Here is a 16,654-nt window from a genome sequence, read left to right as displayed (position 1 = left end):
TAGCCTTGGGTGAATCTACTAGGTTGTGCTGAATCCTCAAAATGTACTTATGTATCCTACTACTACTATGTATGCTCTGAATAATGATTGGTGTCTACATATAGGGAATTGCTGTGGAAATTAATTTCCAATGAAAACGGATACACCCTGCATTGTATTATTTCTCCTTTTGTTAGTTTAAAAAAAGGGAAAAAAAAACAAAGAGCATCACTTTAAAATGCAGTTAATAAACACAAACAATCAATAAGACTGTTGTCTCCTTTCCTGCACACTATTCTGCTGCATCTTAAGAACAATGCTTGCTTCAGTTTAGAATAAGTTGCTCCTTTAAAACATAATGGCCCTACAGACAAATCAGAGATCCATCGGTGAAGAAAGGCACTAAATAATTTATAGCTTTAATCTGCTCACTGAGGTGTGTGGTCTTTGACAGTAATTATAAATGCAAGGAGAAATTATAGCTGAATACTTTAACTGCATTAGGAGTCATCTGATGAACAACGTGATTGCCTGCTCATTTCCAACAATAGGGGGCAAGTTGGTGTCACAGCATTCAAATCACTGCAGTGCCCATGTGCTTTTTCCCATTTACCATCAAATGTCAGTTGCCCGTTATAAAATAGAGATTTGATGGGTGGAGGTAATTGAGGACTTGATTGCTTGAAAAGAGATGAATTGCATAAAATGTTTATGAATTTAGAAGGCAATTATTTTTAATAGCCTTGAAATAATAGAGCTGGAGGAAATATGTTTAATTGTTATGATACCATCTTGCAGCAACAGCAGCGGCATTCACAGGAAAAGCAATAAAGTCTGACAAAAAGATATATCTTTGAGGTGTATCTAAAAGTCATTAGGTAAGGAAGAGAATGCAGTGTACTGTACTGTGTGAGGATATTGTCCTTTATCTCATAGAGGTTCTCTACGGATTTAAAAACTTGTAATAGATGGGGAAGGATATCCTGAATTTTAATATGAGATACTTGTTTAATGCTTTTATTTTATGGCTTCACAATTTCCTGGTAATTTCCTAAGAAGTGTCTACTAATTATAAGAAATATATGAATTTCCTTTTTTTTTTTTTTTTTTTTTAAAGGCTCCATTTAAACCCAAATAAATATCTATTAATTGCTAGTAGCTGTATTCTCCATATATATCTGATTTTTTGTTTTCCTTTAGACAAATTTCACATTTTTTCATGTTCAGCTTAACTGCTGTGCACTGACTAAAAGACTACTTAGGTTTCTCTTGAGATTAATTGTAATATTTTTAATTGGATGTATACCAGTTAAACAGTCTCTATAATTAGCATCACATTGCCTCGCTCTTTCTGGTAAACTTTCCAGGAAATTATAATAATTATAATTTGATATTGAGAATGAATTGTTGGTGTAATAATTTTAAAAAAACATACTCAAGCTACTAACTTCACAACCAAACAACTGAGGAGAGGGTTTGATATTAAAAAAAAAGGAGTACAAGCTGTTATCAAATGTTAACTCTTTATTTGAATAAGTAAAAAAAGGTGCAGGTATCACAGGTATCCTCTGTCTTGCTGTTTTCCTTGTTGCATGAAACACACTGTTTTTCTTTTTTTTTTCTTCTAAAATATATTTACATGTGAAATATTCTTGTTTCCAAATTCTAATTATTTTTGAGTCAATGTACAGAATCCGAGTCTAAACTGGTGATTAAACATTTATTAAAGTGCTTTTTTTTTCTCTTCTATCATTTGCAACACAAAACATCTTTACATAGCAATACACTGTACAGTTCTGCATGTGTGTTATCATGTGTCGGGCTACCTGTTTTTAACAGCTGCACGTTTATGCAAGTGTACTGTATCACAGAAGTTGTAAAGTACAATTAGTTCATTATTTTGTCTTTGAAATACAATTGAAACTTGACATATCATACAAATAAATAGTAGTCATAGCCAGGGCTATTGCATGCAAACATCAGCAATTATGTTTCTTCAAGCAGTAATACATTTCATTACTGGTGATGCATTTGAGCAGGGTGCAAACGTATCTCTTAGTGTTTCCTTATACAATTTCTAACCAGTGTGTCTTTGCTGTACTCCATGAAATGTTTTAGATGCCATAATGATGCACACTACACAACGCTAATTTGAAAAATGGTTGAAGTATGGGACCCGTGTATTAAAATTAAAAAATTAAAAAAAGGAAAAAAAGGAATAAAGAAAAAAAAGTGACGATAATATGAAAAACTACTCCCTGTCCATTTCCACATACTGTGAATGGTTGTCAGGGGATTTGCTGTGAGTTTTACTCAAATGGAGTTTGACTGCATGATTACTCGCAAATGTCCGACAGCAGAGCTTACATTTGAACTTTGAGTCAATGTCCTCCTCTGTGACTAGAGCCTCTGTGGCTCTGACACTGAGGGCCTTCGACAGTTCTGGCTCCTCTACCTTCGTCTGGTGCTCTATCGGCATTTTGCACATGTCTTTGATTTGGAACCCGAGATGGGATTCCAGATGGGAAATGAATGCGGTTGGTGACCTAAACTGGGAAGCGCAGTCATTGCAGTAAAAGATCGGGTGGCCCGTGTCCATATTTTTGAGAAATTTGGTCCCTCCGGTTTTCCGCAATTGGTATTTTACATTTGCTAACCAGTGGCTTATGGTGGTCATGGACAATCCAGTGAACTTGGAGATGTGCATCCGCTCCTGAGGGCCGAGGTCTGAGAGTAAGTACTTCCCCTCGGATGTCAGGAAGAGGCTGGAGGCAAACTGAGCTTGCAGGATGAGAAGATGGCGAGGATTCCAGTTCGACTGTCTACCTTTACGCTTGTGGACAGAGTAGACATCGGCAGACACGTCCTCGAACCGCCGGACGTCTGATTCCAGTTTCATCGTTGGGATCCTTGATGGGATGGAGGCTTTTGGCGTGGTGGCTTTTGGAAGAACTTTAACCATATCGGCGATGTCAGACAGAGCATATTTCTGTGGCATCGGGGTGGACGGCTGTAGTAGCGAGGAACTTGACTTGCTGTGTTTAGATTTCGTCAGGTCTATTGGTTGGTCATCACTAACATACAGAAAGGAATTTTTAGGCCTATTTCTAATACGATCTCCAAGCATTAAAGCTGGTTTTTGGCTGCCACGGTTAATGTCAGCAAATATGGACTTGGTGTGAGAAGATAGTTTATCTACTCTTGAGTTACTGGGCTTATTTGCTTTGCCCAGATGATTGTTCAGCACTGACTGCAGTGCACTAAGAGGGTTTATGCCAAGTATATCCGGAGTGTCACTGAGAGACTCTGAAGTAGTGCTGCGTCCATTGCTGGCAGAGGGGCTCGGTGTCTTGCCTCTGTCAGAGAAATCTGGGCTCAACTTCCCTTTGATCGCTTCACTCCCTTCATTCATACAGTCTGCATCAAGCTTTGAAGAGGAAGAGGAATCATCCTGACAATCGCTGTCATCATTTTCCACCAGATCAAACTTAATATTCTGACTTTCTTTACCATCGCTAATGCCAGCCTTTTCTTTTTTGATGTCCACATTTTGATGCTGTCCCTGGGGAGTCTCGGCTCCCACAGCACCGTGGTAAAACTTCCCCTTTGGGGCAATCGGTCTCAGCTTGTGGTTAAATGTCTGCTTTAGCTGAGCAGGGGGGGATGCAGCGAGAGGGGAGCTTTTGATGATCCCAGAGAGCTGATAGGCAGCGTGAATGCTCGGGTAGGCACTCCAGCTTGGTGTCCCTGTTTGAGCTTTATTGATGGCAGAGGCCACTGTGTTGGCTAAAGATTTAAGAATGTCCCCTCCTCCACCTGAGTCTTGTTCGAGATCCTCCTCACGGAGATAAGGGTACTTAAAAGCCCCATTGCCTGGCTTTTGATCCTCACTCTCTAGCTTGTCATCTTTAGCCTCGGTTTCTTCCATTTTGTCTGAAGTGCCTTCCCCCTGGCTATCCTTCTCAATGCTCCCGGGGGAAGAATTTTTTGGAGATACCTTTTCTCCCTCAGTCTCACCTGCAGCAGGCTCAGCCAATCCCTGCATCTTTTCTATGGCCAGGGGGTCAAGTGCTAACTGTTTACCCTTCTTAGAAGCTGAGTTTGTGACTTTGATGAAGTGTCCAGTGACCATCATATGTGTGGTGAGTTGCTGAAGGGTGTCATGGGAGCTTCCACACTCCATGCATTTAAGAATCTGAGACTTGCATGTCTCAAATTGCCACGTGTAACTCGCTCCGTTCTGATAGCCGTAGCGATTATTGTTGGCATTTGAAATGGCGGCAGCCCGTTGTGCCTCGGTGTATCCCGATAAACCAGTCGTAGAGTCAGGGGAGCAAGGTCTCACTGTTTCAAAGGCCCGTTTCTTTGCTGGTGGCAATAATTTGGGTGTGAGTACCGGGATTGGCTCTTTTAAAGGCACTTTTTGGTAATGCTTAGTTTTAATCATATGGACGCTCAAATCCTGGAGTGAGTCAAAAGAATGGCCACAGAACATGCACTTCAAAACTTTCTGTGCGTCCTCTTTCCCTTCCATATCATGCAAATTTCGTTTCCTAGATTTAGAGGACGAGGCAGAAGAATTGCTCTGTTTGCCGTGGTTGTTGTCCTGGTAGTGTCCGCTCTTGTTCATGTGGACCGTCAGCTCCACCAGAGTGTCATAAGCTGCACTACAATCCTTACAGCGAAACCGGCTGGCTCCCGTGAACACTGTGCCTAAGGGTTTGGTGGTTTGTCTGTACAGGTGCACAGAGCTGAAGAGGTTGGGTTTGGATGCAGGCTTTGGGGAGAGTGTGTGCTGAAAAGTCTTGGAGAGCGCATCCTGGTGCCAGTCGAATTCACTCTTGGTGCTTCCGTTGGTGCTGTCACAGTTGGCTTTGCTGGTGTTTTTGCCCACTTTCAAGTCCATCCCTAACCCTGTCCAGTAGGAATCAGAGAGAAAGTTTGCATAGGCTGCCCTCATTTTCTCCAAGCTGCCTCCCGTCTCCTCTTTATGTTTGGAGCCGTGACTTCCGTCAACCCTCTGGCTCACAGGTGGCGAGGAGGTTTTGAAGTCTGAGAGTCTGTCACTGCTGTCGCTAAGGCGTGACTCCAGCTCGGCCTCTTGATTGGAAAGGACACTAACGGGAGAATTCTGGTTGCTATAACTGTTAGTGCTCTTGTTGTCTAACTCTCGGTCATCGGACAATTTAGGGCTGGTCTTCTCCGAGCTTTCTTCTTCAGTTTGAGTGTCGTTCTCGCCGTCTTCCTCGGGGATGGAGTCCTGAAGAGGAGCATCTTCATCAGGCATGTACACTACAAAAAAGGAAGAGATACGGACATTAATGACATTGAAATATCTAGTTTAATTAATTTACAATTACATCTCTGAAGTAGAACATTTATACAACACACATTTGGCACCAAAGAAACCATTTAGGACAACATAATGGCGGCTGCTTTGTGCCTTGGGAGGTTTGAGAGTATTGCCGGACATAATGTCTTTACTAACAGACTGCTGGTGGTGTAACAGCACCATGTGATTCACGACAGGCCATTGACTTAGTGCTGTGTCCAAGGTTTTTCTGGCCTCAAGTTGAGATGTTTACAACAATCATTGGCCACTGAGTGACAAAAGGAAATTGATTCTTCTGGGGCCTGTTAAGTGTTATTGCAAATGACCTATTCCATAGTGATTATGGATGCCTCAAAACTGCAATGAAAATGTACGCCTTCTGTTCTGGATAACATCTCCACTTCCCCGAAGCCAAATGTGAGCAATAGCTGAACACAAACTAAGATATTCTAATGTCCCGCGTTGCTCTATCAATAAATTAAAAGGCTTGATTGGAAAAGATGAGAAAACATTACTTCAGCAGACATTAGCCAGCATCGCAAGGTTTCGATATATGTGGTGATTCCACATCAGGGAGCTGGTTTTGTAAACAGCAGAATAAAAATATGTTGCAAATGTGACTGCTGATGCTGATGGAGATGTTGATCATGCTGCTGGAAAAGCTGATTCAATTATCAGCGCTAAAACTAGACAATTATACAAAATTTCAAAAGATTACTGGCAATCTGTCATGTCATTATATTTTCCCTGACAGTCTCATAAACAGCAATTACTTCTTTCATTATTCACCTGTTCATTCTCCCAACTCAAAGAGCACAAACATTATTGCTTCAATTAACAGATAATTAAACAACAGTATTTCTAATTGACACATTTCCCATCATCCAATTAGTTGAAACTCTGACTCAGCATCGAGGGCTTTTCATGCAGCTGCAGGGTTTGCTCGACATAATATAAACACAGCTACGGAAGAATAAAACATCCCATCTGACAATAACTATATCAGATTATTTTAAATCTAACCACCTGGTAACCAACGTCAACGATATCACAACCAATGTTTGCATATCTTTTGACGACACCACATTTGCAATAAATGCAGTTTGTCAGTGTTGTCACATATCTGAGATATTTTCCGCCTCGTAGTCATGTAGGGAAAAACGTGCATTTTGGGAGAGACGTGGCAGATGTGCTCTGAGTTAAATATGAATAGGACATAACAGCCCTGTACAGGCACTTATGCATTTCATGTGGTTAATATTGCTTTTTCTGAATAGAGGGCACTCCATGAGGGGGATGGCTGAAGCTGAGCACTCAGGAGTCCCACACTGGGCGGCCCATAGAACGGCTTCCTTCTTTGCCTTCTGAAAATATGACTTTTTTTTCTCTCTTTCTCTCTTTTTTTTATTTTTTATTTATCAATATTTCACAAGTGCCTCAAGAGAAACCCTGGAGGTGAATTGCTTGCCAGCTAATGGATGGAGATGGAGATGGGATTCGGACTTTCAAAACAAACATAGAGAATGGGGCTTGGTTGAACAAGAGGCTGCGTACACACACACACACACACACACATACACCCACACCCAAGATCCCCAATGTGATGTGACCTTGATCCATCGCAAGAGGGATGTTTTGATTGGCCAACCGAGATCAGTGATGGCCTCCAAAACACCCTTGATGCTAAGGGAGAGAGTTGTCAAGAGCACAGAGGTATGTTTTATTTATAGTCTTATATATAGTATTCACAGTGAGGGAGAACACCAATGGCTATGACAAGCTCCCAGTTGATGTCCTCTCTCTTCAAAGTCGCCACTAAAACTGAGAGACCGGTAAGAATGAACACTAAAAGTGGGGAGAAGAGCATTTTTCCAGTCCAGTGGAAAGGGAAAGGCTATTTCCTGCATATTTTATGCTACTTAAAACTCACCAATACACACGATTCATTTCCACCTACTCTATTAGTAAAAGAACTCCACTAAGAAACAGCCCCTACGCAGTCTTCCTGGAAAAAACACTTAAATGTAGTTATGTCTATTTTAATGTGTGCATTTGGGCCGTTTCTTGGTATTTGAGGATGGAATTGACAGAGATTAACAGCTGCCCTTCCTGCTGTTCTATGCTTTTCTATCAGATGCCCTAAGTAGCAGACATCCAGAGGCACCAATTAACCTTCTGGCAGGGATCACTCGGAGATACCCGCATGTCTAACTCCGCTTCTCAGTCCATTTGTAACCGTGCTTTTGCCAGCTCTTGCTCTACCACAGCGCTGCACATCCATGCCAAGCTGCATTATTGTTTAATGCGAGATCAGATTCAAGGACAACTCCACAAAAACAAAAAAAACCTGCAAAAGATTGTTCCTATTATGACAAATGAGTTTGCCAGGAAATACAGGAAAAAGCAGCCTTCATTAAAAAACATTGTTCAAAGAGTCAGACCTTGTGCATTAATCCAAAAGTGAAGAAAAAGCTTCTTTTTTTTTTCTCGCAACTTTGACAAAAACAGTAAATGTCTTTGCTTTGAAAATGTTGTCTCAGAGTCCATGCAGTGCAACTCCCAGTCTAACTAGCTTTACAAAACAAGAGGCTGGCATGCCTTGCCTGAGATTTAGCATGTCATAAACTGCTGTAAAGCCTCCAATCTGTGTCACTACAAATTTATATCTTCAGACAGAGATATGCAAAGGTCAAAAAACCTGAGGTGTCCATCATAAATCAGGCAGCTGAAGTGTTTATAACCTTTATCCGTTAGAGCAGACTCTTGGCATAGCAAGGCCTGGATTTACAGAAGCAGCAGTCGGTTTCTCAGCCAAAGGGCTTTTTCCCCTCTTTACATCTACAGAAACCACCTAACTACATAGGCAATAGTAGATTACATTTACTGCTCCATCCAAAGCGGCATGGTGTCCAGCTGGATCGGTGCTGAAAGCTTACATGACAATATATTTAGAGCTCAACTTTAAGCGTTGGTATCTTCATAGAGCTCAATCCTCTCCTCTCCCCTGTGGAAGTGCGTCTATTCAGGATGTGTCAATCATTTCAGGAATGTGTGTGCCAGCTGTAAAAGGGCATTCTGTTTCCAATATTAACATGCCAGTAGAAACTTTTGTAATGGTGAGAACATCAACATTTATCCCTTGGAAGGTCAACATTTCCTTCATTAATCTGACAAGCCACAGAGAGTTAGCAGCCTGAGGAGCTTAGCTAATGGACAGCTGCAATACCCAGTGCAGGACTTTGTGAGTATCCGAGGTAACACTATCTTCAGAGAAGATTGGGTAATTCATAGGTGCCAGTGACAGGTCTGCACGTCTGTGCCACTTTCCCCAGCGCTCTCTGGTTGTCTCAAGCTACAGTTTTGCTGCTCGCAAATCAATATCTCTTTTTACTTCTCATTGATTGCCTAGCGGTGGGACCAACCTAAGCAGGACTGTTATGACATTTCTAGATTTCCCCCTGTCCTTGGAACAATCAATTACATGCGCATGGCAATCAAAACCTCTTTGCAAAATGAACCTGCTCCATGACATTTTCATCTCCCCGATTTATGCCATGTAAAGAAAAAAAAAAAGGAAAAAAAAAAGAGGAGGAGGAGGAGGAGAAATAAAAAGGAGGCCTGCTGGATAGACAGAGCACAGACTAACAACGCAGGTCAGGATCACTGAACAATCTTCAGGCTGTACCGGTAACGATCATCTGTTTCTCCTTTCTGTTTTCACTCACATGTAAGCAGTGTACCCAATTAATTGTGTCTGTAGTTTTAAAAACACTTAGTCACCGTGCTCATCTGTAGTTATAAATAGGTGTGAAATGTCAGTCAAAAAGTAGCAGCTCCGTTCAAAACACAATTCTAAACAAAGTTGTGAAGCTCCTTTGTGTCTGCAACGTTGGAAACAAGGCATGTGTTTGTAAAAGTCACCACAATGATTTTTCTTCAGTGAGCTATCATTAGACTGAGACACACACATGCCACAAGGTTTAATATTTGACAGTGATATCTGACTAACTCGGTGAGCCGTGTGTGTCAAGATCAAATAGATACATTGTCAGACATCCTGATGATAGTCTTGATGACACATCTGAAGTTAATTCTGAACTGAATCACATGAGAAATGGTGAAGAGCTAATTCTGAGCCCTGGAGCCATCTGTAAAGATCTGTAAACACCTCTCTCTTCATTGTTCCCTGTCAGGAAACAGTCTCCCCGAGCCCAAGGACACTGCAGAATAAAGAGAGAACAATCACACCCAGGCTGCTCCCTTTGACAAAATTTATCTGGAGGTTAATTAATATGACAGAATAAAATAGTTTCTGACTTGCTTTTCAATAGGAATGTGTCATTAGCTCCCATCTGACCCATTATTTCATTTCAAACACTTGTGTTAAATGACTCCAATGATGCCCTTACAGACTCCCAAACTATTGTGACACACAGTAACAGAGTCTATATAATGTTAGCTATTTAAAAACATGATTAGCAGTATTGTGGTATGGTGAAAATAAAATGGGATGAAAAATGGGTTTAAAAGCAGCCATGAACCCCCACAAAGTGGTTTTCTTAGAGCTCTCTGAGGTTTTGACTCCAAAAGCATGAGACGGAAACACTCGTTAATTTTTGTATACATGAAGAAGATGTTACTTAAAGCGAATTACTTACTTCACTAAACACAAGCTATTCATGCAGATAAATGCCTTGCTTTCATACACCCTCAACTTTAATATTTAATACTCTAATATAATCAAACTTGCAGCTCCAAAAGAGAGAGAGAGAGAGAGAGAAAAAAGAAAAGACATGGACAACTTGAGGACAGATTGTGAACACAGCAAATGGCGCAATGTGCTCAGATGGACCCAGAGCCAGATTAATATGATAGGATCGCAAATATGACACCATATCCTGCCATCTGGCTGTTCATTTGGGCAAAAATTATCACAATAATTATGGCAATTAATCAAAAATGTTTTCACAACCAACATTCTGTTAACTAAAAACACAGAACTTTGGAATGCATGATCAACAGCCTAATAAACACAAAGAAATATCCGAAGTCAGCCAGTCTGAGCCCCGCAGCCTTCCAGCATGTTTGAGTTTGAATTACAGGGGAATTTTTATGTAATGATACAAATGTGGGAATTTCTAAAAAGTCTGTCCTCGCGTGTTGTACGGATGCTAATCATGATATTTACTGAGCCACGTCAGATTGCCCTTCTTAGCTCCAGGAGCCCCTTCACTCCATGATGTCACAGAGCGACGCTGCTCCTTTTGATGCCTACGAGAAGCTTCTGCTTCGAGACGCATCAGTCGGCCCACTGCCTAATTGGAAGTGAGCGGTTGGAGAGCATTGCAATCTGCACTCCAGCACCTAAGTCATCACTTTGAACATGCCACAGCCGCCGCATCACATGCAGTCGCCTGGTGTTGCATCTCACCAAAGGCTCCCCTATCAGCACCACAGACAATAATACACACAACATTCCCATCCTGTCCTCTAAGACCTCCCCCAAACAAGCAGTGCACAGCTATTATAGTGAATAAGGTTGATATTAGATAGATTTATGCAAGAGACAAAACAATTTGTCCATCAACAAGGAATTCATCTGCAAATATTTTGATAATTAAGAAAAAATGTTCTGCTTGCAGCTTCTCAAATGTGGTGATTTAAAGCTTTTAGTAAGTAGTTAAAATATACAGTACACATTATGACAGTCGGTCCCCTGTTCGTCCTGTTCTGCTAACAAGCAAAGGTAAATATAGACAATATGGCGAGCATGCAGGATAACATTGCGACTGAAGAGGCTTAAAATCCTCAGTGTATGTTTGTCAGATTATAGATGATCTTTTCTGCCCTGACTGATACAAAGTTCCAGTTGGTGGAGCAGAAGCCGGGCGGCTTCAGTGCCACTGTTTTTTCCAGTGGCAGGATGGGAGCAGCCTCGCGCCGCTCTGTCACTTGGTTTCTGAAGAGCCCGTGACACGGCTCTCCAGGAGCGACATGATGAGGTCTGATGGTTCCTTTCTGCAGAATAGCAGTTTACCCCTCATTCACCCTTATCAGAGAGTGAACCCATCATCTTACAGTACGCCACTCAAACTGCTTCGCATAATGGAGCTGACCAGTCGAGCAAACAGGGCGGTACTAATAAAAGACCATCTTGCTTCGGTTCAAATTTCCCTGATTGAATGTCAGTCAGGAATGTTTGCGTGGCAGCGGGGAGGAAAGTGGGCCATCGTTTAAAGGACGACTGCCTTGCACACATAAGGCCTTTGTTCTAGTTTTATGAGATACTGAGTGAAAGGTATGATGGTCTACACTCGCCTAACGTGATGTTTGTTTTTCATGCCCACTAGCCTGACTAAATAAAGAGCCTTTCAATTCCAATTCAATCGCTGATCGTCTGATGTTTGGTAAACATTTGCTTCATCATATGATACAGTTTCATTTTGCATCTATTCAGGATTTAATTGCATTTCTTCATTATATTAAAGTTTTTAAAAAAGCAGTCAGTTGTGAGTTTCCTTAACTCTTATTTCACCCTGAACTGTGCTCCATTTGTCTGTCTTCCCCTGAGATCAGTAGACACATATACAGTACATGCAATCCCCGCATCATAAACTTTGCATGAACCCTAAACACAGGCCCTCCCAAACAACAGCAGCCCTCCATCAAGGTCAGGCCTTGATGAATCTGATAGTGCAGCTGGAAGAGACTGTGTGTATTCTATTAAAACAATCTGCATTTCACTAACTCTTCCCGCCCGCTCTGTCCCTGTATGGATCTTTCATTAGATTCTGGATGGGCTCCAGCCTAAGCTTTCCTTGTACAAGCAGTTTTATGCAGTTTTCAGCAAAGGGAGGCATTTTTTTACATTCCAAGTTCATTAATAGTAGATTGCCACTTTTTCCCTTCATTAAATACAATGAGGCTACAGAGTGAATTTGCAGCTGAAGCGTGGTACTGTCAGTTTCTAGTGGGACCAAAGGCTGCTTCATGGCAAGCATAAAGGGAGAGAAGCAAGCCCGCCAAACCTGGAGCTCTGTGGGACAAGATGAGCAACAGTAAGAGAGGCAAGAAATGCTTCAAAACAGCCCGCTCCCTCCTATTCAGATTCATTTTAATGGCAAATTTGTTGTCAAGTGTCCCCCACAAAATGATTAGGGCCCGCTGTTTTCTGAAAAGTGCAAACTTCTGGATTTGCCTGGTGCGCATTGTCACTTTGACAGCCCATTCTGAGAACAATGGCTGCCCAAATAGTGAAATGTGTTGGCACCCGATAGTTGAAAGTTTCCCCTCAAAACAGGCTTTCTGCTGTTTGTGGGTATTCTGCTGTGTTGATATCTAGATGTTGATTAGAATGAAAAAAGAAGCCAGTGAATTGGGCTCCCCAGTGCAGGCACATCAACCATTGTGAGAGATTGACAGTCACTCCATTGAGCCAATTATTTCTCTTCATAAGACCTGTTTCCATAAAAACTGCTTAAAGACTACAGTCATTGTTAGAAAGTCTGAATTGGACTACGATTAGAATCTACAAAAAAAACATCATTATTTAATGGGAGCCCACTTAGTGATACTTTTACTACATGGAGTAATTAAGGACATAACACCGTTTTTAAAGGTAGAGTCAGTAATTTTGGAAAAAGATAGTCAAATTCAACAAATCTCTTCTAGCAGTTTGCTTAATGTCTGATCTGTGTGTGTACTGAGAAATAATGTGGTGTTAATGCATGGCTTTGGCTCTCTAAATGTGAAACTAAAAACATTGGCGCGGATTCAGCAACACAACACTATTCAACACTCGTCAATCAGCAGGGGGGGCGTTAGTGCTCGTGCACAGGAAAAAGGGAAGTCTATATAACTATTTATTGGATGTTAATAGTAACCCACGGAAGATGATTCATGAATGAGTAACCTACCACAAAACAAATAAAGGATGAGTCACACATGTCACGTTTCCCAAAAACTGACAGGAAGTGATCCACAAATGTGCAAAACCCAAATGTGTAAATGTTTACAGAGTAAGTTGTGTTTATTTGCAAGTTGCTCTGTATTTTTGTAGATATGACTTTACACTTTACACAACACAAATAAAAAGAACACACACATATATAGATATTCGTGGATCATGGTACACATCTGTGGGTTTTCAACGATTGAAGTCCAATAAAAACTTCCATAGAGGTCATCAGATCAGCTGTCGGTGTGAGGACATGACAGCCACCTGCCTTCAGTCCCCGATACAGATACACATTTATTTTATTAAATGTATCTGAGACAGTCTCACAGTGACCCTCGATGGTTTTTATGCTCCGAGTCTGTTTCTTCGTTGCATTTAGTGAAGCGTAATCTGAGCCGGCAGCTGTTCAAATTAAACAAATATCCTGCCGTATATGTGTTTTTTAACTTATTTAACGTTTCCTTCCTGTTGCTCCATGAATTTTGGGAATTTGGGGAAATATCAACAACCTTTTTATCCAGAATGACTGACTCTGCCTTTTTAGTGGCACCTTGTGGTGAGATTGCAGATTGCAACCAAATGAATACCCCTCCCCCCTCCACATCCAATCATGTATGAGAACCTACGGTGGCCACGAAACTCAAATAAACAACATGAAAGTCTCTCTTGAGCCAGTGTTTGGTTTGTCTGTTCTAGGCTACTGTAGAAACATGGCGGTGCAACATGGCGGGCTCCGTGGAAGAGGACCCACCTCCTATGTAGTTATAAAGGACTCATTCTAAGGTAATATAAACACAGCAGTTCTTATTTTAAGGCGATTATACACTAATTAAATCATACTTATGAATATTATTCCATTTCTGCCAAGTCTATTCTACTAGATGCCACAAAATCTTACACACTGGTCCTTTAACTCTTTTGGTTAAATACTTCCTAGAATTAATATGTTAATAATAAATAAATGTGTACACAATCTAATTTATGTACATTTCCTTTGTTGTGTGTTCATATTATTTTGGCAAATTATCTGCAAGTCACCTACAATAAAATAAAAGCAGATGTGGTGCCCTGCATGTGTGGGATATATGTTTATTAATACCAAAGCGCAAACATATCAAAGCTGTTCAAATATTTCCACTGGAAAAGTCAGTGCAACAAAAATATTTTCTCTGTGCTATATCCTCATTTAGCCTCCGAGTCAGCGGCATGACATTTCTAAGGTGTTCAGATGTAATGGAGGAGGAGTAGGTGCCGGCTGCAAGACGAGTGCGGAGCCTTTTTATTCATTGCATGGGAGAAAGTGGTTAATTTATTGAAAAGAAGGTAGGCGGACGAAGCAGCGGAACGGAACTGATACCCTGCGTGGCTGTAGGTTGTGCACCGAGGGGGAGGGAAGAAGGTTGGAAAGGAGGGGAGGGAGGGGAGAGAAAAGGGAGGTTGAGGGAGGCGGAGACCAGAGCGACAGAGGAACGGTTAATGGAAATGAGTGACAGGCTTTCAGAATGATTTACAACGGGTGGCGCTGCGGCAGAGCCAGCGCTTGATGGATGATCCTGAAAGACGGAGACGAACCATAAATCATGTCTTTGAATCATTGACAGAGATAAAGGAGGGGGAGAAAAAGCAATGGCATTGACGTTCATTCTTCCAATAATGTACATTGACGAGTTACACTACGGAGCCTTAATTAAAAAGTGAACACGGGTCTTCTCCCTCTCTCAACTCCCCCTCTCCTCCCCCCCTCCGGCTACGCTCCTCTAACCCTCTCTTCTCTATTGCGATATCAATGGTAATTAAAGATGCACCATCCCCAGCCCCTGTCCCATAGCCACTTCCTCCAGCTTCCCACAGCAGCCAGATTAGATAAGTGCTCTGCTAAAAGATAATGTCACCCCTCAACAATATCAATGTGGGTCAGGCCTATTTGTTTCTACATCTGTAAACACACACACATAAACTGAGATGTGAGGTAGGAAGAGAGTAGCTTTGTTTCTTTAGAGGAAAAAACAAATAGGAAATCCGAGGCTAAGCAAACACGCACAGACAACAACTAAACGCTACAAGTCTTCATTCACGCAGGTTTACGTTGGTTTTAACCTCTGAAATAGCACGGAATTTTTTTTTAGCATTATTAGATTTAAAGAGTGCCACTGACTCTATCTTCCCCCATCATCCCACTCTTAAAAATTGTGTTGTTCTGTCTTGAGTGCAGATGGCACTTTGATAAACAGGAGGAGCCCTGTAGGAGCACAGAGCCTGAATGAGTGGCATTCCACATCAGCTGAGCTCCCTTAAAGTGCACACAATAGAGCAATGAGGTGAAAGTAATCCTAAACATCTGTCTTATGTGTCCTACACGCACAGGCTGTTTGTTCAAGTTCTAGGAAAGACATTAGCAAGAGGGGGAGAGCGGAGGAGAGAGAGAGAGGGAGGGAGAGAGAGAGAGAGAGAGAGGATATATCAATTCATGCACTAGTTCTCCAAAGGGATTAAGCAGGGCCTCTGTTGTCTGTCCTCTCACTGCTCTGGCAAACAAAATGGAGAAGACTGCCCTACTAATGCAAATACCCTCTTTCATGAAATACTGTAGCAAGCTGGTATTTAAATGAATAGTTTAAACTACAGTTTATCATCATGTTTGTTTTTAATTATTATCTTCCACCAGGCGTAAGCTTGGAGGAGATCATGTGTTTGGTCGTGTGTGTCCGTGTATCTGGATCTGTGTATATCTATCTCGCATACTGCTGGACCCATCAGCCTAATATTTTATTTGTGCACATTTATGACTCTGATGCTCAAGAACCTCTCATGGTTCACAATTTATAAATGTTGAAAAACTTATTTTATAACGTGTTTTTTTTTATAACGGTGATAAACAACTGCAGCAAAAGGCTTTTCTGTCAATTAGCTACAGCCCAAAAAACAAGTCTGTTGGAGGCCACATTTTGGCTCAAAAATTGACATTCATAGAAAAGTTTGGCCTGCATATTATTTTCATACCCGAAATGTTATGATCCACTCAAATTAAGGACAATATAAGATAAATAATTCTCCGTTTTTGTTAGCTTCACCGTCATCTTGACTGTAAAGGAGCCAGGAGGGAGATTCAACTCTTCTTTGATTGGTGGAGGTTATTTTGTGTTATTTTGTATTTTGTGTGGTGTGTTAAAACAAAATGTTCTAAATAAATTACAATATTTAAATTGAGACTGATTCCCGTCTAGTTACTGTTACTTTATTAACTTTATGCAGTTAGGTGAACCCTTGGCGCTCGGTTTATACAACATTACACTATTCTGTGTATCTAAAGGAAAACTGAGACTATACTTGGTTGCAAACACACTTGGCTGAGATCTGCAGTCTACTGAGTGTACTCTTCTAGTTCA

The 16,654-nt window shown here is 41.3% G+C and overlaps 1 protein-coding gene across 1 annotated transcript; it reads right to left on the bottom strand.

Annotated features, from left to right (window-relative positions):
* Positions 1-2,230: 2,230 nt before the first annotated feature.
* Positions 2,231-16,345, bottom strand: LOC133987723 (teashirt homolog 2). Its single transcript, XM_062427167.1, has 4 exons — positions 16,340-16,345; positions 11,165-11,329; positions 10,500-10,626; positions 2,231-5,271 (listed from the first exon to the last, which is right to left on the bottom strand). Exons 1-4 carry the CDS (start codon positions 16,343-16,345, stop codon positions 2,231-2,233), a joined length of 3,339 nt encoding a protein of 1,112 aa, XP_062283151.1.
* Positions 16,346-16,654: the final 309 nt, after the last annotated feature.

This window comes from Scomber scombrus, chromosome 10 (genome assembly GCF_963691925.1).
Source record: "Scomber scombrus chromosome 10, fScoSco1.1, whole genome shotgun sequence".
Classification (NCBI taxonomy): Eukaryota; Metazoa; Chordata; class Actinopteri; order Scombriformes; family Scombridae; genus Scomber; species Scomber scombrus.
The sequence above is the reverse complement of the archived record's forward strand: the minus strand, read 5'-3'. Positions and strand labels throughout refer to the sequence as shown.